We start from the raw sequence: 27517 nt of genomic DNA on the forward strand, positions 1-27517 counted from the left end.
ATGCCTGCCTCGGCCCCATTACACTAGCTTAGTATCTTTGGCCATTTCAGCAGTTGTTCTGAAGGCTTGGGGTGTTTATCTCCCAAGGCAGCTGAGCTGCCTCCTGTTTCATGAGCAGAGCAGTGGAATGCAGTGGAAGAGACCCAGGCCTCCGGCCACCCAGATTAGAGAGTTTTGTGCTGAGGTCCCTATATGGTTGTGTTAGACTGAACGACGGGCTCAAGTCAGTCTTTGTTCCTTGTTTGGGAAGCAAGTGGGAGGGGAGCAGACCAAGGGGCTATATAACCCTTCAGAATTCAGCTTCCCTGAACACCACCCAGAGCGGAGAAGCCCAGCAGAGCACTGACAGGGTAAGTGGCACAGGCCCAGGGATGTGATTTACAGATCCAGCGGCTCTGATCTTACTCAGCGTAATACAGCGTCGTCTACGGGAATTTGGCTGGGCTCACGACTCTGAAATTTTTGAATGAAGATTATACTACTAAAACGATTGTACATATCAGCCCTAAATATTTAATATTAAAAACAAGGCTAAGATGCAGCTTGGTGTCGGGGAGGAAGGGGAGAGGAAGATGGGCTGAAATCTATGTCTGTTACCCGTAAAATCTGTTTATACTGAACCAACAGCCCAAATCTTGAAGCGCAGTTCAAGGAGGCAGCTTAGCTGTTTGTAGTAAGTTATACATTTATTTATATTTAGGCACTGAAAACTTCAGTATTTGTGGTTCTGATTTGATGTGGGGGTTTTAAATTGGACTGTACTTTTGGTGCAGCGAAGGTGTCTGGAAGCAGATTTTAGAAGCAACCAGAGGCGAGTTGCCTGGTTTTTGACACTGGCTATCTGTGTATTTGCATCGAGTTCCCTTGGCTCTAATTGGTAGTGTCTTCTGTGAGCTACACTTGAGGATGTGCATTGCAGTCGGTCGGTGGTTGATTGCTTGCAGCAGAGCGCAGCAGGAAACCAACTGAATCTTTCTCTGTGAATAGGAAGGAGGCAGCAGAGTGTGCATCTGACAGCTGTTTGTGTCTCAGCCTACGGGATGTCTGGTTTGCGTTTCTCTCAGCCTGGTGAGGCAGGCGGGACTGTGGACAGCCCTGCCACCCTAGGCTGATCTTTGCTGTAAATCAGGGCTTGGCAGCTTCAACTCGGACTAGAGTTTTCACACTGAGATTCTCCTTCGATTTGTGATTCATGACTAAATATGGTTTGTGTTTCAAGACCAAGGAGCTGGGAACTGCAATGTTCTCTCCCCGCTCCCCTCCCACTAACTAGTCATTTTTGGCACAAGATGCACTCGAGTGGTTGGAGCAAACCCCTTGACCCGGGTGCAGTTCCAAAAGCAGACATTTGAGTGTGTTTTACCTAATTAGGAAATGCTCTGCTCCAAACCGAGCTGCTCATTCAGGTTTGGTAAGAGTTGTAAACCACAGAGCCAGCTCCTTTCCGAGGGCATAGAGATTTCTTCTCTAATCACAGTGCTCGTTTTAAAGATTATAAAATTCCTCGTGGACATCTTTGCCAAATAAAAATACGTTCACTGAATTTTGAGATTTTTTCCTGCACGCGTGCTGATGCCGAGGGTCAGCCTACTTTTTCTGCAGTATATTCAAACACTCCACCCAAACACTCCCTCCCCAACAAAAGGGTTATTAAGGACATGTGTATTCATGATGACCACACTGTCGCCTCTTCAGAACGTTCTAATGCCAAATATTTTATCCTCTTTTCAGCTTTTACTTTTGGTTTGGACAGTCTGCTTGGCGCATCCACAGACAGCCTGCTGCTCTCGGTGCTGGCCGCCTCTGACACATGCCTCAGACTCTTACTGTTTCTTCTATCTTGTTTCCCTTACAGTTTTCACCTCTCTTCCAGCTTCAAATCTGCTAGGAAGGAAGCCAAATCACACGAATGCCAAACAGAATTCAGTGTCTGGAAGGGGAAGAGATGGGTGGGAAAGAAAAGAACAAGCATTTATAAGTCCCATTTTCCATTTCTTTTTTTTTTTTTTTTTTTTTTTTTTTTTTTTTAAAGATTTTATTTTTTCCTTTTTCTCCCCAAAGCCCCCCGGTACATAGTTGTGTATTCTTCATTGTGGGTTCCTCTAGTTGTGGCATGTGGGACGCTGCCTCAGCGTGGTCTGACGAGCAGTGCCATGTCCGCGCCCAGGATTCGAACCGACGAAACACTGGGCCGCCTGCAGCGGAGCGCGCAAACTTAACCACTCGGCCACGGGGCCAGCCCCCCATTTTCCATTTCTACAAGTGGAATCCACAAGTTGAGGGTTTCTGTACTAAGCTTGGAGGCAGTGTGGAAAGGAAGCAAAGACCAGGAATAAAAAGATCTGGATAATGATAATCATCACATAATGATTTTAATAATAGTAATTTTAAAACTAGCATTTATTGAGAACTCATAACGTATACACCACTATAAATTATTTTAAATGCTTTTTAAAAAACCTAATGCTCATAAGAACTCTATGTGGTATGCACCAATATTATTGCTTTTTTTAAATAAATAAGGAAACTGTGATTTAGAGATGTTAAATAACTTACTGAGTCACACAGCTTCTAAGTGGTGAAATTCAAACTGAAATCCAGGCAGTCTGACTTAAGAGTCCAAGCTTGTAGTCATTGTGCTCTGTGACCTTTGTTCCCTGACTTTCCCAGTGTCGGGATCTTGGACAAGTCACTTCAACTTCTTGAGTCTTGATTTCCTTGTTTGTCAGTTGCAGACAATAGTAGATGTCCTCTACAATAGTAGATGGATTTTAAACTCTATCATCTCAGCTGCGGTTCACGTTCTTTGGCAAGGCTTATGCTGCGGAGGCACTGCTAGGGAAGTTCTAGGCATCTGGAAAGATGCAGCATTGATTTCATGGGAACGGTCTGGCAGAACGCCAACTGTAATCGCTTTTATTCTTTTCTTACTTACCACAAATTTCCTTAAAAGTGTTTCCTTTTAAAAACAGGTCTGGGTGTACAAGGAATTCACCAGCTTAGAAGAATCTTCCTCAACGTGAAATCCTAAGATCTAAAGTCAGGCGGAAAACTATGGGTGGCCCTCTCTTTACCAGATATCTATTTCCACCTAATCCTGCTTGGAAAAATGGAAGGGAATCTGGATTGAAAGCCAAGGGGACCTGATTTCTGGTTCAACTCCGCCTCTAAGGCTATGCGACCTTGAGCAAATCGCTTCCCCTGGGTTTTCTCATTTACAAAAATGAGGGTGTTGGATCAAAATGTTCTTGACTAGGCCTTCAATTTCCCAAATCTGTAAGTTGTTGCTTTTGCTCCAGCCTTTCAAATTTTGTCATTGGACCCAAACTTAAGAGTGAGACATTTAAAATATTGTTTTATTTCTAAAAGAATACATGCTCAACTTAGGAAATTTAGAAAATAATACAGAAACCAGGTAGGATAATTAAAAACATCTACAACACCTACCACTTCAAAATAACCCCCATCAACATCTTGGTAAATATGATAAATCTTTTTGCATTGCATAAAAACACATTTTTAATGGGATCACACAATGTTACTTTCTCTCACCTATTATTCTTACATAAGAATATGCCTTTAGCTTATCCTTTTATTTATCTTTCTTGATGGCAGCAAAGTTTTCTACCTCATGATGTGTAATTTATTGGACTCACTCTGGCTTGTTGGACTTTCAAGTTGGCAGTGATTTTTATTAATGGAAAATAACAGCAGCCCCTAAATTTAAAGCACCTTCTTAGAAAGTTTTGATCTGTTCTAATGTTTTTCAAAGGGTAAAATAAAAGTTCTCAGGATCTAAAAGAGATTTTTCTTTTAAATATTTTATATTAAACTTTTCAACAGTTCCAAATTTTCACATGCTGCCCATCCCTCAAAATTTACCTTTTTGAAAAAATTTTAAAAAGTTATAACATATCTAGAAAAATGTGACTTTGGGTCAATACAGAGGGCAAATTCCAGAAACTTCTTTAACATATGACAAGTGACTTGTCCTTGTGAAGGTCTGGTCTCACAGTCTGATCTTCCTATCTTTGCTCTACAGCTCTTCATTCACTCACTTGCTTAGTCAATCTTTTAAGTCCTTAATGGTACAGGTGACGTGCCAGCTACTGTGGTAGAAGCCAGTTGTATGAACATGAAAGTCAGAGTTTTGGCTTATAAAAAGCTTACAGTCTAGTTCAAGTACTTTGAGATAAATGCTATATTAGATAAAGGTTAGTGGAGAGTGTTCTAGGAGTATAGAGGAGGGACCCAACTCAGCTTGGAAGGTGGGAGTGGTCGGGTAAATGCCATGAGTACTGAATTACAGTTGGGGCTGCTTCCTCCCTGTTCCCTGTAGGACCCTGTGAAGCTGCTCCAGCCAAGATGTGTGAAGAAGAGGACAGCACTGCCCTGGTGTGTGACAATGGCTCCGGGCTTTGTAAGGCTGGCTTTGCTGGGGACGATGCTCCCAGGGCTGTTTTCCCATCTATCGTGGGACGTCCCAGACATCAGGTGAGCAAAATTGTGATTGGAACAGAGAGAAATAGTGCTACAGATTAGGTCCCTCAATGTCTGTGTGTCCCTGGGTATCCACAGATTATCTTTTGCTCTCTGCCCAGAAATTATATAAACTTGCTAAAAATACACCTCTGATGATTGATATCTAGAAGGAAGTGCCAATTTCATATATGATGTAGACAGACTATCTGGTGGGTATCTATCAGATATAAGTATGCCCCTTTTTCTTAAGTTCTGTTTTTCTAAATATAATCCTCCTCATTATCAGAAATACTTATGAGTTACCTGCTGTATACCATAGCTATTCTTTGGAAAGAAACTAAACAAAGAACCCAGGTCACTCGCTCTCATAGAACTCAATGTTCGATGAAACCAGCTCTGTTACCAAATGTAATTTTATGTAATGCTAGCTGTCAATGAAATACATCTGGAAAGCCCCATGGTAATTTTACGTAATGTTACATATAAACAAAATGTTGGTGGCAGCCACATAGCAAAAACTGAGAATTTCATCTCAGAAATTCTCCATCACATCAGAAATGTATTTCGCGCATTGAGCCTATGTGATTGATGTTTATGGCTCTCAATTTGGCATATATTCCCAAGAACAAATACTACAAGCTTCCTCCAGTGAACTTACTCTGTCTCCTTGTTGAACTGTATGCAATAGAAATAGTTTGCACAAGCCACTATCTTATGGATCTATTAGTAGCCACGACTGTTTTGCAATTCTAAAATTGTCACCCCGGTGCAATACAAAACCCAGGAATGAGAATTCTCCTTATTTTATTTTTTTAAGCTTCATCTTAATAATTAAAAAAAATACATCTGACTAGTTTGGGCAGATGTTTTAATGTTGACTGGTATTGATTTATCCATTAGAAATCAAGCACTGAGGGGTCATTTGTAAATATAATGCATTTGCTTATAATAGTTAGAAAACAACATACTCTTGGGTAGCTGACAACTTTAAAAGTGCAGTTTAAAGGATTTATAAGAGGCAAAATGCCATTTAACTAATAAGTCAAACTTCATACATCCATTCAACAAATAATTACCGAGTGCCAAATATGTGCCAGGCAATTTGTTATAGTGGGGAACAAGACAAACTCAATCTCTGCCCTAACAGAGCTCATCAAGGAAGACAGAAGATAAACACACAGTGTAAAGTTGCCTTACCCACAGGGTTCTGGGCTACTTGTAGACTCATTCAGGCCTGAGGGGTGTTGTTTAAGAGCATAGTGACTCAGCACATTGTTGCTGGTACCGAAAGAGGAACTTCCCAGCTCAGTGACTTAACCCTTTATGATAGGATTGAATGAATTCACGAATTCTGGGAAAGACTGACTCATTATGTCTTGAACCTTTTCAGGGGGTGATGGTGGGAATGGGACAAAAAGACAGCTATGTGGGTGATGAAGCACAAAGCAAAAGAGGAATCCTGACCTTGAAGTACCCGATAGAACATGGCATCATCACCAACTGGGATGACATGGAAAAGGTACCCGAAGGTTCCCTGAAGGTTGAGATGCATATGTCCTGTGGCCGCTGGTTCAAAACATCTAGCTCCTGCTGGGGAAAATAACTGGCTCACATTGCTCAATTTTACTTTGCCTAGCTAATGTTTATTCTAGACTATCACTAACTGAAAAAGAAATCCTGAAACCTTTCCTTAAAAAAACAAATCCCTTGCCTAATAAGGTTTATAAACCAATTAGAGGGAGACAGTTCTGGAGTTGAGAACAGTAGTCTTTTGCCAGTGGTTGGAATGAATATACTATGGCTCAGTCAATTGGATTACCCACCACCCCCCCACCAGGACAAACATTGTATGAGCCACAACCAGGAGAATAATCCCCCCTTTTGTTCTCATCAGAGGCTGCATGGTTGTCCCTCTCAGTGCCATATGGCTGAAGACTTGAAGGGCTGGGTGTTCCTTTATCTCACCCATTCTTGAAAGCTTTTCGTTAACCTATCCAGAATGTCAACAAAAACAAAAACAAAAAAAACCCTAGTTTCGCTATAGCAAAAGGGGCTGTGACATTGTGGATTTGGTACATTCTGGAATGTCCCTCAACATACTGAAGCACAAGCAACTGACAAAAGTTTTAGAATAAATGTTTTAAAGAAGGATGTCTCTGTGTTGCCTTAAGTGAAGTCTTTATCTCCCAGACTCATGTCAAAGAACTAATGAGAAGAGTTAAATCCTAGGATGTTGGCATCACAGAAACACAAATGATCAGACAAAAAGCAGAAGGGCTAATGAGAAAAATGGCATGAATTTTTAAAAATGCAGCAAAATGTACTGGAACAACATCTGGACTTTTAATTATCTATCAGCTCCCTACACACATGCACACACATGTGCAATATTACCAGTTTAAAAGAATATAGTTTTGCTGGAATTGGAATTTATCAGTAATGATGAAACATCTGCTTCTCTAAAAAAATTGCATTTCATTGGGTTTGCTTAGTTTAAGATTCTGGATTTGGTAAGACTGCAGTTTGCATTGAGGAGAAGTTTTTTTTTATCTTTTTTTTTTTGAGGAAGATTAGCCCTGAGCTAACTACTGCCAATCTTCCTCTTTTTGCTGAGGAAGACTGGCCCTGAGCTAACATCTATGCCCATCTTCCTCTATTTTATAGACTGGCCCTGAGCTAACATCTATGCCCATCTTCCTCTATTTTATACGTGGGATGCCTACCACAGCATGGCTTTTGCCAAGCGGTGCCATGTCCCCACCCGGGATCCGAACCCACGAACCCCGGGCCGGCAAGAAGTGGAACCTGCGAACTTAACTGCTGCGCCACCCGGCCGGTCTCAAGGAGACGATATTAATAGCAGTGAGAAAACGCTCTTTAAGAGTTTCTCCATGGAGCTGGCAGCACCTTGGAATGTATGTGCCTGGAGAAAGATCCTTGGAACGAATAAAGCATTTCATCATTTCTAAAATTTAAATTCCAAGTGTCTTCTGGAGAGATAGAGAAGAGAGAGAGAGAGAGAGAGAAATTGGCTGTTTTTCTAATGATGTTTCAGAGTAACCGCAGTCTATAATATGACTGGCAGAATCTCTTGAGCACTCTGCTGCTTTTACTCCATCAAAGGAGAACTTTCAGGAGTCTCATTTCCTTTCTAGAAACCACAAATTCAAAACCAAAGAAACTGGAACAAGATAAAGAGTCTTTAAAGTCCATCTTGCTTTTATTCATTTATAAACTTTCACCAGCAGTACTTGTTTTGTTTTAATTCTGGATGAATCTAATATTCCTGGTGCTAGTGGAGAATTTTCTTGCTTTTAAAAATAATCAATTAATTAGCGCTTTTTATAATCGATTGTTCTTTTTGGCATCCAGGGATGAAAGAGGACGCTCAACCATGAAGCAAACACACTTATGTCCAAAGTACATTCACACAATATGCTATAAATAGGCGCTGGCTTTTTTGAAACACCTGAAGGCCAAGTGTCTGCCCATGAATGGAAGGTCTAGAGGGTACCAGTGGAGGCAGGCTTATCCCAGCCTTGGAGAGCAAGGAGGAGGACTGAAGGGATGGAGGCAAGAGGCAGGGAGACCTGTCCTCTTAGCATACCCTGCAGAGGGAGAGTTCCCTAAAAGTATTAAAAATGGCAACTAGGTTTTCAGGTCCGCTTCATTCATCCATTCACGTATCATTCATTTGTCCTTTACCTGCTAAACGAAATCATTTCCCCATGAATACTAACTAAAATGGAAGTAAGGGGTAAAGAAGATACAGTGAATAATAATAACGTTCACTCAGGCCAGGCATTGAGCTGGATAGTAACTCTAGGGTTACCTCATTTAATTCTCACAAAGATGTACTAGCTATTTTCATATTACTGATGGTGAGACTGGAGCTGAGAAGGGTTAAAATTTGCCTAAGCTCACACAACCAAGAAGTGGTTGAGCTGGGATTTGAAACCAGGTTTGACTCCCAGAGGCTGTGCCTTTAACCACTATACATACCATCCTGCCTCATAGATCTGGGTTTGGGTTTTTCCTCAGTCACTTACCAGATGTGAACCCTTGGGTAAATTATTCACTTGAGCTTCAATCTCAGCATCTGTAAAAATGTGAACACATCATGAGTACTTGTAACACTTTATGTGGTCCTGGTTTTATTTAGCTCATTCTGGTCCCTTTCTGGGGTCTGCAGTGCCCTCCCGTCATCACATCGTTTTTCTCCTTGGTTCCCCGATAGATCTGGCACCACTCTTTCTACAATGAGCTTCGTGTTGCCCCTGAAGAGCATCCAACCCTGCTCACCGAGGCACCCCTGAACCCCAAGGCCAACAGGGAGAAAATGACCCAGGTAAATACCCATTCCAGGACCCAGCACTTTTGGGTTTGGAAAAGTCCTGTTTGAAAGCGGCTATGAAGGACAGCAGAGAGAAGGCCCACCCTAGCAGTAGACTCACAGACTGACAACTTTCCAGAAACTTGGGGATTCCAAAGGACAAAGGATTCCAAAGGAATATCTTGATGGGATTCACATCCTTCCTGCAGGAACTGCCCCTTGGCTCCAAGAGCAATAGGAAATTTAAAAGATTTAGTTGAAAAGGTGACATATGTTTAGGTTAAAAACTTCTAAGGAGAAGTCATTTCAAAACGCAGGTAACACAGTGGGGAATTTGGGTTCTGGAGTCAGACAGATCTAGGTTTGAAAACTGGATCTGTCACTTCTCAGCCATGTGACCTGAAATCCACTTAATTTCTCAGAGCCTCAGTTTCTTTGTCTACACATCGGGAGTAATACTAGTACTGTTATTTTTCAAAGGATTGACGTGAAGATTAATGAGACAAAATGTTAAATGTATATCATGATGTCTGGTGTAATAAATATTCAACGAATCATAGTTATCCTTGTCATTACTGTGACTTGTCTGAAGCTCAAAGACCTATAGCAGGAGACCATCCATTCTACCTGCCAGACAAGGTTTCCAGTTTGGATGAGCTGTCAAATAAAAATATCTAATGTCAATTTCATGCTTGCTCTGGTTAAATCCTGGGCTAAGTATTTTACATGTATTGTCTCTTTAAATCTTAACAATGTGAAGCAGAAGCTATTATTATCCTGATTATATAAATGAAGAAATGGAGGCTCAAATACATTAGGTGTTGTCCCAAGGTCACACGGCTAGAAGTGGCAGAGCCTGGAATCGACCCAGGATGTTTTGGCCTTGGAAAAGGATAAATATACATACTGCAGCGCCTTTTCCTCAGAAGAGCTCTCGGTGCTTACACCAACACACTAGCTGTTATTCTCCACAGGGGAACATCCGTGTGCCTGGGAATCACTCCATGCAGCAAGAGATGCTGTTTCAGATGTGCCTTATTGTTCTTGTGAATACTGTGAAGGTAGAAAAATAGTTGGGAATTATGACTCTCTAGCAAATGATGTGGGGCATTCTGGTGAATAGACCAGGAAGGGTTCTGCAGATGGAGAAATGGAAGCCTGTGGGCATCTCAGTGTGCACAAACTTCTCCTGAGTCACCTGGAGGGGTTCTGGTTCTAGTCTTATCTCTGGACTGCCTGAGCTGGTGCACTGGCATTCATACGTGGTCCTGTTACCAGCAGGCAGTTCTTGTCTTCCGGGAATCAGGGCCCCTTCCACTGCACCCCAGGGTGGCCTCACATTCTAGGGCTGGCATTGACCCAGCAACTAAATAAAAAAGCAGAAAAGATTACGTGGAACCTCAGGCAAATCACAGAATTGGGTGAATCACAATCAATCAAAGCTTCAGGTTTAAAAGGTCTCTCTCTTTATAGCAGAGAAGTCAAAACGTGGGTGTTGCCTTTTCTTTTTCTTTTGGCTCTGATATTGTTAGTAAATCCTACACTGTTCACACTGGAAGAGCCCCAGAGCTCATCTAGTCCAAACTCCTCCTCCGTGTACAGTTGAGAGCCCTGGAATGAAGCCCGCATTAGTCAGCTAGTCGTTTGGTGAATTTCCCCAGGCCACATTCAAGTCAGAGCCAGGGCAAGAGCCAGAAGCTAGACCCCCTTATGCCTGGCCAGTCACGTGTGCACACTGCCCTTTCCTTTCCCCATGCTGTCAGGTCACCGGTACGTTGGTCTCTTCGCTCACACCTTCATTCTCCTCTTCCAGTGGCCAGGGCTGTCTGTCCTGGATCTACTTTGCCTTAGTCTCCTCTGCACAGAACCAGGCGAGCCCATTCGCGTTCATCCACAAGGCAAGCTCTCTTGAACATTCTTGGTAAAACTGGCAGATCACTAACTTAGCTCTTTGGATTGCTTTGCAGATTATGTTTGAGACTTTCAACGTCCCGGCCATGTATGTGGCTATTCAGGCGGTGCTGTCCCTCTACGCCTCTGGACGTACAACTGGTAGGTGTGTGGGAAGAAAGGGAAACTCTCCTGAATACACCATCAGTTACGGGAGTTGATGTTTATAAACATGTGGGTCGTGATGCACGGGGGTTAGTTAGAATTGACAGGGCTATTCCCAGCCCTAAAAGGTCTTCTCATCTTTAAAAACAAGCTCTTAAGTTCGTATTTCCAGCAAGGGTTTTTCCGTTCCTCCTCTCTTCCTGTTCTTTCCTTTTTTCATCTTTCCCAAACCCTGGCCCACCTCCCCTATCCTATCAAATGCCTTCCTTCCTCCCTTTCAAGTAGGAGGCTTAGAAATTCCCCTTCTACTACACCAGCAAGTGACAACAGGCTGGCTGCCATGGATAAGTTTTGTCATGCCCAACTGTCCTCCAGGCATTGTGCTGGACTCTGGAGATGGTGTCACCCACAACGTGCCCATCTATGAAGGCTATGCCCTGCCCCACGCCATCATGCGTCTGGACCTGGCTGGCCGAGATCTCACTGACTACCTCATGAAGATCCTAACTGAGCGTGGCTACTCCTTTGTGACTACCGGTGAGGCCCATGGAAATAAAGGGAAGGGGGTTTAGGGACAGTGTGTTCTTCACAGTAATTTACAGGACCATAGCGACTATCCAAGGAAACTATGGGAGGGAGCCTTGCAGATGGCAAGGCCTGACTGTATTGCCCAGAGCGAAGCATAGCTTTTTTGCTATGTGAAATTGCAAAATGCTTATAATGTTTCCTTGAGAACATTATAACTGTCTGGTATTCTGAGCTAGTCACAGTTGTATTATTTGAAACTTTTTTAATCCTCTCCACTCACAAGAGAGAGTGCAGAGACTGAAGATAGAATGGCATGGTGATGGGCAGTATTTGGAGACATCTAGACAGGGCTTGGGTCCCAATTCTGCCACGTGATAGCCGTGTGGCCTTGGACAAGTTATCTAACCTCGTTAAGGCATAGTCTCTTCATCTGGAGAATGAGGGTAATCATAGTTCCTTTCTCAGATGATTGTTGTGAGTATTAAATGAGATAATGCACATGGAATAAGCAAAAAGTAAGCATCCAGTAAATGTTAGCTGTTACTGATACCATCCCAGCAGGCAGTGATACCTGTGTCTTCAGACTCCAAACTGATGCCTCCCAGTCTCCATCCACAAGAGGCAGAGTCAGACATCACTAGAGACATCGGGACATCCTCAGTGTCTGTGGCCCTAGCTGCCTACCCACACCTCACCAATTGGTCAAATGTTTAGGCTTCTGGACATGCCTGGGGCTTTCTAGCCTCCAAGTTTGAGCCCTGAAGATGTTAAAGGCTCCTTTTGGAGTAGGGAATTGAATTAATTCTGTTCCTCCTCTGCTCCCTACAAAGAATCCCAAGACACTTCCAAAAAATTCCCAGAGGCCCAGATGGAACTAATAGTTTAGAACTTAAGGGTACAGGATTTGAAAGGTATCTGCCTGCCCACTTCTTCCATGCATCACAAGAGCCTTCTAGACTAGGACTGGTCCTGAGCCAGGGCCTGCCTCTTTCTGGAAGGTGATAAATGTGCCAAGAGTTTGAGCTAGAATCTACCTGGGTTAATCAACATGGATCTCTGGAGCTTTTTGAAAACTGTGGCGACCCCTAAGGGGCTGCTTCAGCATAAGCCATCCTGAAAAACTGAAAAACCAATATAACAAACTGTTATAAAACAGTGATAAAGACAGTGATTAGTTAATTCTGCAAAAACAATTAATGTACAGAAGGATTTCCTGCTCTGTCCCTTTCTTTAGCTAGCTCATTTTACTCCTGTCATGCATTTTCCAGACAATGTTTACTAAAGGTGTTCCATGAGTGAGGCACTCTGTTAGGAACAGAGCGGTTCCCTAGTGGACCTATAACTTAATCCCCATCATGGATTTGGGGTCACAGAATAATGAATTTACACACTTTTTTGAAGGAGCTTGTATTGTGGGAGAGATTGGAGTAGGGCAGGTGGATTTTTACTGCTTGTGCAAACCCTAATGTTTGTATCTTGACAGCTGAGCGTGAGATTGTCCGGGACATCAAGGAGAAACTGTGCTATGTAGCTCTGGACTTTGAAAATGAGATGGCCACTGCCGCGTCCTCCTCCTCCCTGGAGAAGAGCTATGAGCTGCCTGATGGGCAGGTGATCACCATTGGGAACGAGCGCTTCCGATGCCCAGAGACCCTGTTCCAGCCATCTTTCATCGGTAGGCACCAACACCCCATTCCTGGGAAGGGGACACCACCCCATTCTCCCATATCCAACGAGCCCTTGGCAACCAGCACCCTTCTGCATGTGGGAATGTGCAACAGGGGCCACAAGACCAAATGCATTTCTAAACCAAGGCAAGGGAAAGAGTAAGAAGACTTAAGGAAGCCAAGAAAAGAGTTTTCCTTCTGAGAAAACACTATGTTGTAGCCAAGCCAAAAGCATTCTTGGCACGTGGTGCATGGTGAAAGATCAGATATCGTCTGTGCTTAGGACACAGTGGAGCCACTGGATGGATGCGAAGGTTGTGCTGAATGCTGAGAGTTTGGGAATGGTATGGGGAGAGAGAAATGGAAGAGCCTGTTCCTACATTAGCATTGATCTTGGGAGAGAGGTTAGCACAGTTGTTCACAGAGGGTAGGCTCTGGGAGGGGTGAGCCTGGGTTTTCACTGTCCTCACCTGTAAAATGAGGACTGTAAGAGTACCTGTGTCATAGGGTGGCTCTGAGAATTACCAGAGATATGTGTGGAGCACTTGGGCCAGTGCCTGGCCAAAATGAGCACTCTATAATTATCAGATATTGTTGATAATTAATAATTAGATATTATTATTGTTACTATTATTATTATATCACAGCACTGCAAAAGATGAAGGGCCACCTAGAAGTTCTTATCAAAAGATCCATATCGGAAATTAACAAAAAGTTCAGACAAAAAAAGTCTTATCAAGATTGAAGAAAAATGAGTCTTTGTCCAAATAGGATGAAGCGCTTTTCTGATGATTCAGCACCATCTCGCTCTGAGGGGTGAGAACAAGGCAGCAGCTGAAGGGAGATTGGGAGAGTTCTGAGTGATGGCTGCGACACTGGCTCAGTTTTGGACCTTCTGCAGGGAGCCCAAAGGCTTTACCCCTTTTTTGGACCATACACACAGTAGTGAGTCTATTAAAAATCAGTGATGTGATGTCATAGACCCCCACTCCATGGAGATGTTGCAGCAGGGCTTCCTCACTGGACAAGAGGTGGGAGGACAGGGACCTTTACAAGCATTACAAGGAACTTTTGGTCTTTCAGATGGGAGGTTCCTAGATTACTATGCCCGCCTAGCCTCAGTCCAGTGTAAAATCTTCCACTTGCTCATGCAGGTCTTCTGTGTCTAACCTGGGTTTTACCCACTGCCCAAGGACCATGGCCCGTATCTCTTTTCCAGGGATGGAATCTGCTGGCATCCATGAAACCACCTACAACAGCATCATGAAGTGCGATATTGACATCAGGAAGGATCTCTATGCTAACAACGTCCTCTCCGGGGGCACCACCATGTACCCCGGCATTGCTGACCGCATGCAGAAGGAGATCACGGCCCTTGCGCCCAGCACCATGAAGATCAAGGTATGTTTCGGTGACAGACCCCGTGGCTAGGCTGCTGGCAGTGCCAACCTTACCACCAGATGTGACGTGAAGGACTCTTCCTTCAGAGGCCACATCTTAGTCATATCTGCTCACGGGTTCTAGGGCTAGGCGGTGGGCACCAGTCCACAGTTCCATACCTTATAGGATATAAGTCAATCCAGTTCATAAGAGAAGCTGAATTATTTTTGTAAAAGATTTAATCTACACATATCCCTGTCTATCAGCTATTTTCAGCAGCTGCAGTCAAGGTCAACAGAGCTCCCCATGTGCACATATCTTTTTATTTTTTAATTGAGATATAATTGACATATTAGTTTCAGATGTACAACACAATGATCCAATATTTGCATATAGTGCGAAATGATCCACTCAATAAATCCAATTAACCTTCATCATACCTTTTTAAAATATACATTTTGTTATTTTTCCTCATCACAAAAATAGAATGTCTAGTATAGATAGCATAGTATAGAACATTATATATAGTATAGGACGTTAAAAAAAATCAGACAAGTCAGGTATACTTCTGAAGAGGTTTAAACCCTGTAGATTCAATAGAATAGACTCTTCTTCCACTACTAAACGTGACCATGTCTCAGTAGCCAGGAATTAGAATGTTATCTTCATCTCTCTGTGTGGCACACCTTTTGACACAAGTGCTCAAAAGCACAGAATGACTCCAGGACGACCAAGCTCAGTCCCTAAACCACCCAAGACTCCTCTATTGTGTGAGTTTTGAGTCCCAATCCAGGGAACTCAGAGATTAAATGGAAATCATTCTTTGGCGGCAACTTACATGTGGCTGGTGACTTCTCAAAGGCTATTATCACTCTCTGACATCAGAAGGCCATGCAGGCACATGTCACAGGGAGCCAGAAAAGGGGCAATCTGGGTGCAGATCACACACAGGAGAAGAGTTCAAACAAGTTCTCTGCTATTTGCACTCCCTTTTCTTTTTTGGAAGCGGTATGCAACATAAAAGAGCGCAAGCCTGAAGCACGCTCGCTCTCTGCAGCATAGACTCTCACAGTCTGCAGGTGAGAGGAGAGAGACCGGTTCTGAGGACCTCTGTTTCTTGGATGCCCCTCTGGTTGGCTCTTCCCCCTGCTTCCCCCCACACTGCAGGGAGAGAGATGAAACCAGCTGCTGGACTCCCCTACAAAGCCAACCTAGGTGGGGGGCATATTACAAAGAGAGGCTCTAGCTAAAGTTGGGTAGTTTCTAGTGCTCCAAACTAGACTCTTGTTTAGAAATGAATGTGGAACTTTGGTTCCAGTGTGGTGAGAGGAAACCATTAAAAACCTGGGACAGTAAGATGATGACATTAGGGGAAATTCAAACTGGATGAGGGGTCTACAGGAACTCTCTGCACGATCTTTACAACTTTTCTGTAAATCTAAAATTATCCCCAAATAAAAAGGTTACCTCTAAAACAAAACAAATGAAACAAACAAACAAAAAACACCTGGAAGAGATCCTGGTTTGAATAGTGGGTCTGACATGTACGCAAGCAGTGTGACCAAGGCCAGCTACCTAAATCTCTCAGTCTCTGTTTCCTTGTATGAAACACGGCAGTAATTTAATATTTACTCTTCAAAGTAGGTATGGGAGTTAAATGAGACAATACATGTAAAATGCTCAGCACAGTGTCTGGTACACTGTAAGTGTTCAGTAAGTGTCAGCTACTTGTATTAAAGATAAATGTGCAACCAGAGCTTGGGGAGTAAATAGAAATTAAACCCTTTCACCGTGGTTTCAGAAACACCTTGTCTGTGAGCTGAAGTGTTCATATTCATTTCTACACAATATCCAAGTCTGGAGTGGAATTTGGAATTGCTCAGCTGTAGTTATTTTGGGGGCTCTTAAGTGGAGGCCATGCAGGATTTGGGGCCAACTTTCAGTTTGCCCCATAGTAGACTGAACGCAGGAGAGGTATTACACATGCTTTGGAATAGGTGGCGTAAAGGAAGCCAGAAAAACAAATATGCTCAGTGAAGAATCTCCAAATCCACAAGCTATTCACACCCTCTTGGGCTAGGGGTAGGAGTAGGGTGAGGGATAGGGTTAGGGGTAGGAGTAGGGTCAGGGATAGGGGTAGGGGTACGGGTAAGGTTAGGGGTACAGGTAGGGGTAGGCATCTAACAGCCAAGACTGACCCTGCTGTCCATGAGACTTCAACCAGGTCACCAAGTCTGGACCATGGCAGAACGCCCAGGCCCTGTCCTAGTGCACTAAAGGCCCTTCTTTCTCATCCTGACCCACAGATCATTGCCCCACCCGAGCGCAAATACTCTGTCTGGATTGGCGGCTCCATCCTGGCCTCTCTGTCCACCTTCCAGCAGATGTGGATCAGCAAACAGGAGTACGACGAAGCCGGGCCCTCCATTGTCCACCGCAAATGCTTCTAAAACACTTCCCCGCTCTCTGTCTCTAGCACGCAACTGTGAATGTTTTGTGGAATAATGCCTTCAGTTCTTTTCCAAACCATTGCTAGCCAAAGCTCTGACTCGTTACCCATGTGTTTTTTAATAAATCTGAACTATGTCACCGGTAACCTATAGCCTTGGCCTCTGATCAGCACCCGGCTGATCACGCATTTCTGTTAGGTTGACCTCACCCGTTACAGAGTGGCTCCCTCTAGTGGTGCAGCCGAGGACAGGCCACACAAGGATGTGCATGTTTCCCAGGTGGGGCTGGAATCACATTAACGCGGGAAGCTCAGCTAAATGCTGTAAGTGGGAAGAATTTGAAGATACACAGGAGATAAATATAAACATGGATTAAAGTGTATCGATAGGAATAATCCACACTGGCCTAGGACTTCATAACATGCCAGTCATTGTTTTACTTTGCTCTCACAACCTCAATACTGGTAGCCTGTACACACACACATACACACACACACATTTATTATACATACACACATATATGACTTTTTATACATAAACATATTAAACTTAATAAATGTATATTAAAAGAAGATATGACTTTTAAGTTAATCGGGGGAAAAACAGAGTTTTAAAAATCATTAAGAAACACTGCTCTAAAATCTCATTACACATCTGGATCATCTGTTTCCCTTCTGATCAATATCTATCTTTCAAAAGGATCCTACAGATAAATTCACATCTGAAGGGATGGGAAAGATAACAATACTTTCCAAGGACCAGTGGTGTCGACTATCGTACTGAGGGTTTTAAACATATCCTCTCTCATTTGTTCTTCAGCACAATGTGGGGAAAGTAGTATTATCATGCCCATTCTATAGATGAAGAAACAGCAGTTGTTCTCTTAATACCATTATGTAGGGGAGCTGTCAACTCCACCTTCTCCTTTACCCATCTGGCCTGGGAGGTACGAAGATGTATAAAAACACTTTCCCTGCCTTTAAGGGCCTTAGTCTCAAAGCACTTTTCTGCCCAGGCTGTTTAGCATCCTTGGCAGCCCCCCGGCTGGGTGCTGCTTGTCCTCCTGTATGTAAAGCTCTGAGTGAGGTCCGCAGTTACTGGCCATCCTGGGGAGACAGGGGTCTCTATCCATGGCTGCATCTCACTGCGGAGAACTTGTGGCCCAGGATTTAATGCCTGTTTGGTCCAGAAAATCTAAGCTTCCTCTGGTCTTTTCTGGCCCTGCAACTTGCAGCTAATTAAGATTAACACTACCAATAATAAGAGTTGGCATGTGCTGGGTGCCTGTCATGACCAGATCCTGTACCACGCTGTTTATATTAGGATCTCATCTTATCCTACCCAATGGAGTCAGTATTCTTATTGCCTTTTTACAGATGGACGAGCTGAGGCAATGAGTGGTTAAGGAATATACCCAATGCCATACGACTGGCAGAGGGGGAACTTGAACTTGGTTCCAAGTCCATACTCCTAGCCATCAGACCAGCATTTCCCAAAGAACAGGCCACACAGGTCACCCTCATTGGGGGCTCGTTTTAAATGGGAGTATTCCTGGGCAGTATCCAAAGCCTGCTGAACTAGAACTTCTGGAGCTGAGGCTGAGAATTTCAGTTTTAATCAAATTTCTCTGGTGATTCTTTTGCACATCAAAATTTGAAAATCCCTGTCACATGCTATGATTGAGGGACATTTTCCAGTTGCAAATTTATGCTTGCCAGGCAAGGACATTCTAGACTTAAACTTAAGGATTAGTGTATAGATATTTGCAAACAGATCACTTTCATAATTTAGGCAAAAATCGCCAACCATTCCCCATTATCAGTATTGAGTTTAAAATTAAAACAAGTCTGTTGTACTTCGCTTTTACCACCAGAGGGCGCAATCTCTCTGGTACAGGAATAGGTGCTTGAAATAGTCTCAAAGAATTCGAAACACGCATGGCCAGAGGCAAAAATCAGAAAAACCAGAACTACCCACGGAATGTTGCTTCCTTGTGAGCATCCAGCTGCAGCACCTAAGCACCTTCTTCCAGTCATAGATCATTAACTCCTCCCCTTGATTCCGCAAGGTGCCCAGGGACTTGAAGGGTTGGACAAGCGGCTGTCTCATTGATTAGCCTCACATGAATCTCCAGAGGAGATAAAACCAGCAACATCCGGGTCTTGCTGCCTCCTGAATCCTCTTCTTTCCCCTAACAGCAAACCAAACTCTAATACTCTTCTTCCATGACACCAATTTTCCCACGATCGGCTTATGCAAGCCCTGAAGACAACATGGGTTTCTAATAACATTAATCCACACCATGCAGGCTTTGCTGTGAGCAGATGTGAGAGAGGAGGAAGCATTATCTACTTTTTAAACAAACAAACAATTCTCTGTTGTCAGTGTGGCATCATTTGTGCAGTCAGGCTGAGCTTCTGTCTCTTTAGTAGGATTTCCAACACAGAACAGCCTGCAGAAGAATTCGCAATTCCAGGGAGAGAGGAGGCTGTCTGGGCCAATGCACTCACGGTCTGACCAGAAGCCATCGCTGCAACTAAGCTTATTCAAGAAGATATGACCGAAAAAAGAGAAGGAAATGGGACAGCCAGGGACGTGGTTCTTCCACATCAGAAATATGAAACCAGATGTTTAAGCAAGGTTTATTCCTGGGAGAGCCAAGTCAATTCAGGTAACGTTTGAAGGGCACTTACTGATAAAAAGAGAACAAGCTTGCCCGAATAGAATTTACAGTCTAGCATGGAAGATGGAAGTAAACAAGGAGCCACGGTGCCTTGTGAGGACTACAAAAGTGGAAATATATGAGGTACGGGCTCTTATAGCTCAGAGGAGGCCTCTCTGAGGAGGTAGTGCTTAAGCAGAGGCTCAAAAAATGAGTTAACTAGGGAAAAAATGAAAAGGGACAGTGAGGCTGGAGAAGAGGAAGTGTACAGGGAATGTGCTCCAGGCAGAGGCCCAGCGATGGGAGAGTGCCCTGCACATGCAGAAAAGAGAATCCCACAGAACTGGGCCACACACAGACTTTAGAAGTGTGGCTATGACTTGACCATTTTCCAAAGTAGAGTTCATAACATTCTCTCTGTGAAACATCTGTCTTGAAATCAGACACCAAATTACAAGCAATTAAGGCTATTTTCCATGAGAAATTTGATATCTGATTCATTTGCCATTCCTGAGCATTTCTTCTTGAAGGCTAATTAAATTCTTTATCCCCTTTTTAGAAATGCATCTGGGAAATGAACGCCCCAAAGCTACCACCTCTCACTCTAATTTATTCCTGATGGCTAGAGCTATTCTAGAATGTTCTTCTTGTAGTAACTTCATGCCCCTTAAAAGTGAAAGGAATGTAAATGATTACAATTTGCCTGATTGGTTTTGAAGCAAATATTATCTTCAAAGGAAACCACTGATGAAACAGCTCTGACATGGTGTCGTCAATGACAGTTTTCCAGAGGCCTAGAGCTCAAGTGTCCTTAAGCAGATTCCTATCCTTGGAGAAAAATATGTGGCATTGTAGACACACCAAATCAAAACATCTTCTATTCATATTCTTCTTAGATCATGCCTTTTGTTTTCTTTCTCTCCACATTTAGTTTTGGACTTTATTTCTCTGTCCTTTCATTGGATTAATTATTTCCTCCCCTCTTTAGATCTCTGCATATACTACAACCTGAAACTCCTTAAGAAATGGCCAAAATGGCATCATCTACTTAGGCAAAAGTATATTAAGCAGGTGAATCGTATCCTTCAAATTTGTAACTACTACTACTTCTTAAAAAAAAAGTTTGTGATTTCAGATAGATGTTCTGATGCACCATTCTCCCTTAAGAATGCATAAACCATTGAGTTGAATGAAAGCAAAAGTAATATTTTGAGTGCTATTGCTGGTGGCTCTCATTGGTTGTTCTCGCTCCTGTATTTCTAATCCTACCCAGTCAAAAGAGTTGACCCCCTTGATAAAATAAAATTCTGCTTCTGAACATGGTTCCAATGAACTTGACAGAGGCCCGGGACTGGTGTCCCACAACAATAAGAGATTGATGGGCGTGGGTTCTAGAACCCTCAGGCGTCTTCACTGTCCACTCTGATTTTATTATTAAAAGTTGACTTTTAAAGAATTAACTTAATAACATATTGCTGTCAAAACCATAATGAGATACCACTTCACACAGACTAGGATGGCTATAATAATGAAAAATAATAAGTGTTGGCAAGGATGTGGAGGAATCGGAACCCTTGCACATTGCTGGTGGGAAGGTCAAATGGTTCAGCTGCTGTGGAAAACAGTTTGACAGTTCCTCAAAAAGTTAAACACAGAATTACCATGTGACCCTGCAATTCCACTGCTAAATATATATCCAAAAGAATTGAAAACAGATACTCAAACAAGTACATGTACATGCATGTTCCTAGCAACACTATTCACAATAACCAAAAGGTGAAAACAGCCCACATGTCTAGCATGGGATGAATGGATGAACAAATTGTGGTAAATATATATAATGAAATATTAGTCAGCCATGAAAAGGAATGGCATACTCATACATGGTACAATGTGGACAAACTTTTAAAAAATGTTCTAATAAGTGAAAGAAGCCACACACAAACATTTACATATTTTATAATTCTATGAAATATCCAGAATAGATAAACTATAGAGACAGAATGCAGATTGATGGTTGCCAGGGGAGGGGGATGAGGAAAAATGGCTTAATGGGTAAAGGTTTTCACTTTGGAGTAAGGGGAATGTTTTGGAACTAGATAGAAATGGTAGTTGCACAACATTGTGAATGTACTAAATGTCACCAAATTGTTCACTTTAAAATGGTTAATTTTATGTTATGTAAATTTCACCTCAATAAATTATTCTTTAAAAGTAAAATTAGGGGCTAGACCCGTGGCATGGTGGTTAAGCTTGGTGCACTCCGCTTCAGCAGCCCAGGTTTGTGGTTTGGATGCTGGGCACAGACCTGCACCACTTGTCAGCCATGCTGTGGTGGTAACCCACATAAAAAGTAGAGGAAGACTGGCACAGACGTTAGCTCAGGGCGACTCTTCCTCAGCAAAAAAAATAAAAATAAAAAAATAATAAATTAAACAATTAAAAATAATATAGTGCTCTGGAAAAAACTTCGATAAGTACACAGTTTATCCCTGCAAGGAACCTGCTAAATCAGTTAATTCACACCCCTCATTTCTGTAGTTACGGAAACTTTGCCCAAAGTCAGGAATAGAGCAAATGTCTTCGAACTGTTCATTTTGCTTTCCTTGTTCTTCAGCCTTTATTTTAGGACGAAAGATAATGGACCTTATGTTTTGAACAACCTATAAACGCTTTCTCTCCTGGAAAAACTGCAGAGAGGAAGTTTCAACGTCCTCTTCAGACTTAAGAATACAGATTCACCACTCACTCCGTCAGTTCATCAGGGACTCACCCGAAAGTGACTAATTTGAGTCAACAGTTTTAATGTTTCACAGTCAACTCTTCTTTACTGATGCAGATGTTTAGGTGATCCTCCTTGATGGAGGTAAAACAACAATAACAAAACGAATTATCTCCATTTGGTTTCAGAATGTCTTTTGGTCTAGATAATGCCCAAGGCATTTACTTCAAACAAACAAATAAAGCCAGTCCACAATACTCTCCCTCGACCCTCCCTCCCCCAGAGTCCTTCTCTGGTTTTCCGTTCTCTCTCCCTCATCCTCTGCCTCCCTCAACCCCACCCTGAATTCTGGGAAGCCACGGTGACAGATCTGAAGAGTGTAACTAGTTTCCTTTCTAAACAATGTTCTTTTTCTTGGATTTTCTTCATCTTTTCCATTTCTCTAGCTCTTCATTGATTATTCAAACATATCCATGAACATGGATTTTATTAAATTCCTTTAATCATAAAAGCATTATAAAATTAAAAGCATAATTATAAAACAGTATAAAGATAAAAATATATTTCTTTAATTTAAAAAAAAACCAACCCTTTCTTTTCAAGAAGTTTGTTCTTCCATAAGTTGGAATCTAATACCGAGTGTGACTTAATCAATTGGCAATTCTTTTTGAAAACTATCCTCTTAATGAGTAATTCCTTAAATCTATTTGAAGGCATTTTAACACCAGGTCAGAGGGAATCTAATAACAGTTATTCACATTCTCACTTGAGTGGTACTTTTTAATATGGTACCTATGGGATCTCAGGAGATGTACAACAGAGCTTCCACACAGCACTGCAAATGCACAAAAAAGTTAGCTTGGGGGCACTCGCTTTCCTATGCATTGAATATTTGTGTCTCCCCCAAGATTTCTATGTTGCAGCCTAATCCCCAATGTGATGGTATTTGGAGGTGAGGCTTTGGGAGATGATTAGGTCATGAGAGAGGGGCCCTGATGACAAGATTGGTGCCCTTAGAACGAGAGACACTAGAGATGATCTCTCTCTCCACCGCGTGAAGACACAGCAAGAAGGCAGCTGTCTGCAAACCAGGAAGAGAGTTCTCGCCCCAAACCCAACCATGCTGGTACCCTGGTCTCGGGCTTCCAGCCTCCAGAACTGTAAGAAATAAATGTTTCTTGTTTAAGCCATCCAGTTTATGGTATTTTTGTCATAGCAGCCCAAACTGACTAAGACACGCCTTTTGAAAATTTTTTTTAAAAAGTCTTCTTTAACCCCAGTATGATGAATCTCTAAGAGCTACTAAATAAAGTTTTTGTCAGCTGTCCCCAAGGAATATTTTTGCCTCATGAAGAGCCAAGACACTAGAAAAGGAAACAAGTTTCTTAAAGGAACAGAGAAGAGTTCTTTGCATACTTGTTGTCTTCACAATAACAAGTAAAATTCTTCTAAGAAGAATGAGGAGCTGAAAGTTTACTTTTCTTCCTTGATCCTTGCCAAAAACATGACATTTCTCAAGCATCCTCTTCACAGAGACATTCTCTTGTTAGATAATTATGCAAGATATGCCAGAAAAGAAACATCTGCTTTCCACATTTGGGCCCACTGTAGCTGGTTTCGCAACATAAACCTCAATCTAAGGCCAAATTGTTGTAATAATACAGTCCCCGGAACAACCCACATGGCTGCGGCATTGAATGAATTGGGGGGGAAAAATACTGAAACAATTCTAGGATGTAGCCTTAAGTGACATTATATATCAAACAAAGAAAAAAAGCCAATTTTTCCACAAGCAAGATTCTACTCAAAAGAAACCAGGAACAATTTCAGAAGCTGAGAATAATCCACAGACATCCTGGTTTACTCTACTATAATTGACAAGGTCTGTGGAAAAGAGAATGATTACGCGTGACAACAAAGAACTTGATTTTTATTCAGTCTGTAAGAGAAAAAACAAACAACAACTTTAATAAATATTAATTGAGAATTGTATTAGTCTTCTAGAGTTGCCCAACAAAACACTGCAGATTGGGTGGCTTAAACAACAGAAATTTATTTTCTCACAGTTGTGGAGGCTGCAAGTCAGAGATCAAGGTGTCAGGAGGTTTGGGTTCTTCTGAGATTTCTTTCCTTGTAGATGGCCATCTTCTCCCTGTGTCTTCTCAGGGCTTCCCTCTATGTCTGTGTCCTAACCTCTTCTTCTTATAAAGATATCAGTTGGGTTAGAGCCCACTCTAATGGTCTCATTTTAACTTGATTAACTCTTTAAAGTTCTATCTCCAAATACAGTCACATTCTGAGGTACTGGAGGTTAGAACTTTAACATATGAATTTTGGGGGAAGACAATTCAGCCCATGAGATGTACTACGAGGTGCCAGGCACTGAGTACAAACTGACTAGCATTAAAGAACAGGAAGCTCAGTCTTAATTGGTTCATTTTCTACAGAAACACCAATCTGAAAAGAAATGAAGAACTATCTTTGCCTTAGGAGAAAGGAAGTGGCAAATGGGGCTCTGGAATATTCAAAAGAGGGAGCTGTTCTGCCTGCTGTGAATGAGATCTTCCAAAGGAAGCTCATTCAAGGAACACCAGTGGTCATGCACTCAGCCACACATGCACACACACACTCACACAGGCCTCCAGGGTGGCTGGCATGGGCTCTCCCTCCTGGCCAGCCCATCCCTCAACGGTGTGGCTACATTTCCAATATTCTTCTTTCAGATAGAGCCTCAGGACTCATTCTGCCAGGCAAGGGCATGTCGCTGGTTTGCTGATTCCAAGGGTCCTTCAGCACTGTGACAAGGTCCTTCTGGGAAATCTGGTTAATTGGGTTTGTACTTGGCAATAAGGAAGTCACGTCCCCTTCAAGAACACCTTCTCAAACTTCACCTCAGGCCTGAGATTGTGCTTCTCCTTGCAAGGAAATGAAAGTGTCGAAAATGCCCCACTCTTTTAGGGGATACAATATATCTTTTTAATGAAAAATTAGTTCTCTTCTAATTTGCAACTCAGAAGGCATATAATTGGGTTTACATACTCATAGCCGCTCTTTCTATTCTTTACAGAAATCTAAGAAGCTAAATGTTCTAGGCTTTCAAATGAGTCCTTTCTATCTGTAGGCACCATTCAATAGCCACAGTTTTTTCATCAGATACCTCTCATTTTATATCCTCTTGGTCCTCTACTGTATCTTTGATTTCTCTGTTGAGAATATCACTCATTTCTCAACTATTCTAGTACCACTTGTCATTTTTACTTGGATAAATTATATAATCTTTTCCTTTGATCAAGTATGTCAGAATATCATGGTGTCCTTACATACTAAGAAGCTGAGGACAGCATCACTCAGAGAAAAGTGGGTTGTCTGTGGAGCCAGCCTTGTAAGGTTAGTTTGCCTTTAGCTGGTGGTGGTTGTAGAACCAGGTCCCCATGCCTAAGGCAAGCCAAGCTCTACTTCTGGAGTCTTGGATCTGAATTTTCCAAGCCTATAAGTTGTCATAAGGCAGAGACAAGTGATGGAGCGGCCCACAGGGTGGTGCTTCAAGAATGAGAAGTGGAGCAGGCTCTGGGTGGCACGATGTCAGTATTAGAGAATAGGGGAGGGATGTTATCTCATTCAAGCTCAGAGAACAGGGAACAGCCCTTCTTGGAATACAAAAATCAGTGAACTTAAAAATGGATGCTAGCACATGCAGACAAGGTCATTTTGGCAACTCAGATATAATGCCAGGAGGAAAGCAAAGTCTGGGAAAGCTGTGGTTGGCATACACAAGAGATTGGAAAGAGAGAAGGTTAGATCGGGTTAGCTTGATCCTGTCAGGGAAGAAACTGAAGATTCAGGGGAAGACGGCTGGAGATGGAAATTTAAATGTTGGAAAGGAGAGCAAAGCTAAGCTAGAGTAAGGAAAGACCCATATCCTAGAAATTGCCCTGCTACTAGCTTCTTGTATTCTGGTTTTCATGCTGTCATAAAGCATTGTCTTGTACATGGCAGAGCAGGAACTTGGACCCAAGTTTCTCTGACTGCAGAACGTAAGACTCTGCTGTCCTGCTTCTAAGCATACCTGCACCATCTTTCTGATCTGCAGAGTAATGCACCTACCTATTAATAAAATAGAAATATGAGCTATGAATTGTTCCCAGAGAAGCTATGTTAATTCTGATAAAGTTAATTCATATGTCGGGACCCACAAAATGGAAGCTGCCCCAGTGGCCTGGCCCACATCACAAATGGCAACCTAATGGTATCCTGCACTTATGGTAAACACCTGTCAATGAAACCTAACGTACACCAATCACAATCTCCAACTCAGTTTTAGCTCACCTTACCCTAGAAACCTGCTAACCTTATAAGAAAATCCCCGATCTTCTTGTTTCCGTGTTGCCTCTTCTAAGGCTCTATAAAACTCGCTTTTGCCCAAACATCCTGAGGAAGAGTGCTTGCTGCCTGGGAGGCTCTGTACACCCCCAGTTCATGGATTGTTTTCCCTTGAAAAAAAGGACATCAAACTCATTACTAAATTGTTTTATTTTTGTCATCTGACAATTCCTAGTCAATCTTCTGTTATTTTTTAGTTGCTAATTTTTATCCATTTCTCAGAATTGCTTTTGGACTTAGTGCCTGCATTCCAGCTTTTACACAGGCTCCTTTGAAACCTGGGCAAATCAGCGAGCTTGCTGGGATGCCAGGCTGTTTTTTCTAATGCCTTCCTGTGCCCACCTCACTGGCAATGTCTAGGGTGGCAGAGCATGCATTTGATTTCCTAGGGACTTCCCTATACGTTTCAGTCTTTACCTCCTTTGAAAGTACCCACTATAGGATCATTGGAAATGTCCCAATGTTTCTGTCAACTCAAAATCTATTTGTTTAACCTTATTGATTAGCATTTAAATTGTCTACAGAGAAATTAAACAATCAGTTAGTCAAGTCCAGGGTTTATTATGATCTGCTTTTAGCTGAACATGATGTTCACTTGATGATAAGATCGTTTGAAGCCTAACCACTGTTTCTTGTGCCTCCCTGTTAGTCTTGTGTAAATGCTCAGAAAGAAGGCATCCATATCCTTCTGCCATGGTTGGACTTTGCTCCTCAAAAATGTCACTTCCATTCTTCTCTCCTCATATTTGCAGCTAAATTTTCTCCATAATGTTTCTACCCTCAGGTTTTTCCTACCAATTCAACTTGCCAACATAGTCCATAAGTCTCCCATTCCTTCTATTTAATCTGTATCTGTTG

The 27517-nt window shown here is 42.4% G+C and overlaps 2 protein-coding genes across 6 annotated transcripts in view; one reads left to right on the forward strand and one right to left on the reverse strand.

The window, feature by feature from the left end:
• The first annotated feature begins 89 nt into the window (after nt 1-89).
• On the forward strand, nt 90-17041 carry ACTA2 (actin alpha 2, smooth muscle). Its single transcript, XM_001503035.7, has 9 exons — nt 90-350; nt 4340-4494; nt 5873-6001; nt 8720-8830; nt 10783-10867; nt 11246-11407; nt 12882-13073; nt 14285-14466; nt 16752-17041. The coding sequence occupies exons 2-9, from the start codon at nt 4366-4368 to the stop codon at nt 16893-16895; spliced, it is 1134 nt and encodes a 377-aa protein (XP_001503085.1). The 5' UTR covers nt 90-350; nt 4340-4365; the 3' UTR covers nt 16896-17041.
• STAMBPL1 (STAM binding protein like 1) overlaps nt 668-27517 on the reverse strand; it is a 74693-nt gene continuing 47843 nt past the window's right edge. For 4 of the 5 annotated variants that reach the window (XR_001378876.3, XR_011437108.1, XR_011437104.1 and 1 more), the window contains 3 exons: nt 9723-9868; nt 8532-8581; nt 668-1930 (listed from right to left, as the gene is read on the reverse strand). Coding sequence is in view for 1 of the 5 variants with exons in the window: in XM_070262386.1 (XP_070118487.1) it covers nt 9851-9868 (18 nt within the window). In the remaining 4 variants the exon portion in view is untranslated. Of the gene's footprint in view, nt 1931-8531; nt 8582-9220; nt 9869-27517 lie in introns of those variants that run through there. The other variant, XM_070262386.1, reaches the window with a different exon arrangement.

The sequence above is a fragment of the Equus caballus genome, chromosome 1, assembly GCF_041296265.1.
Source record: "Equus caballus isolate H_3958 breed thoroughbred chromosome 1, TB-T2T, whole genome shotgun sequence".
NCBI lineage: Eukaryota > Metazoa > Chordata > Mammalia > Perissodactyla > Equidae > Equus > Equus caballus.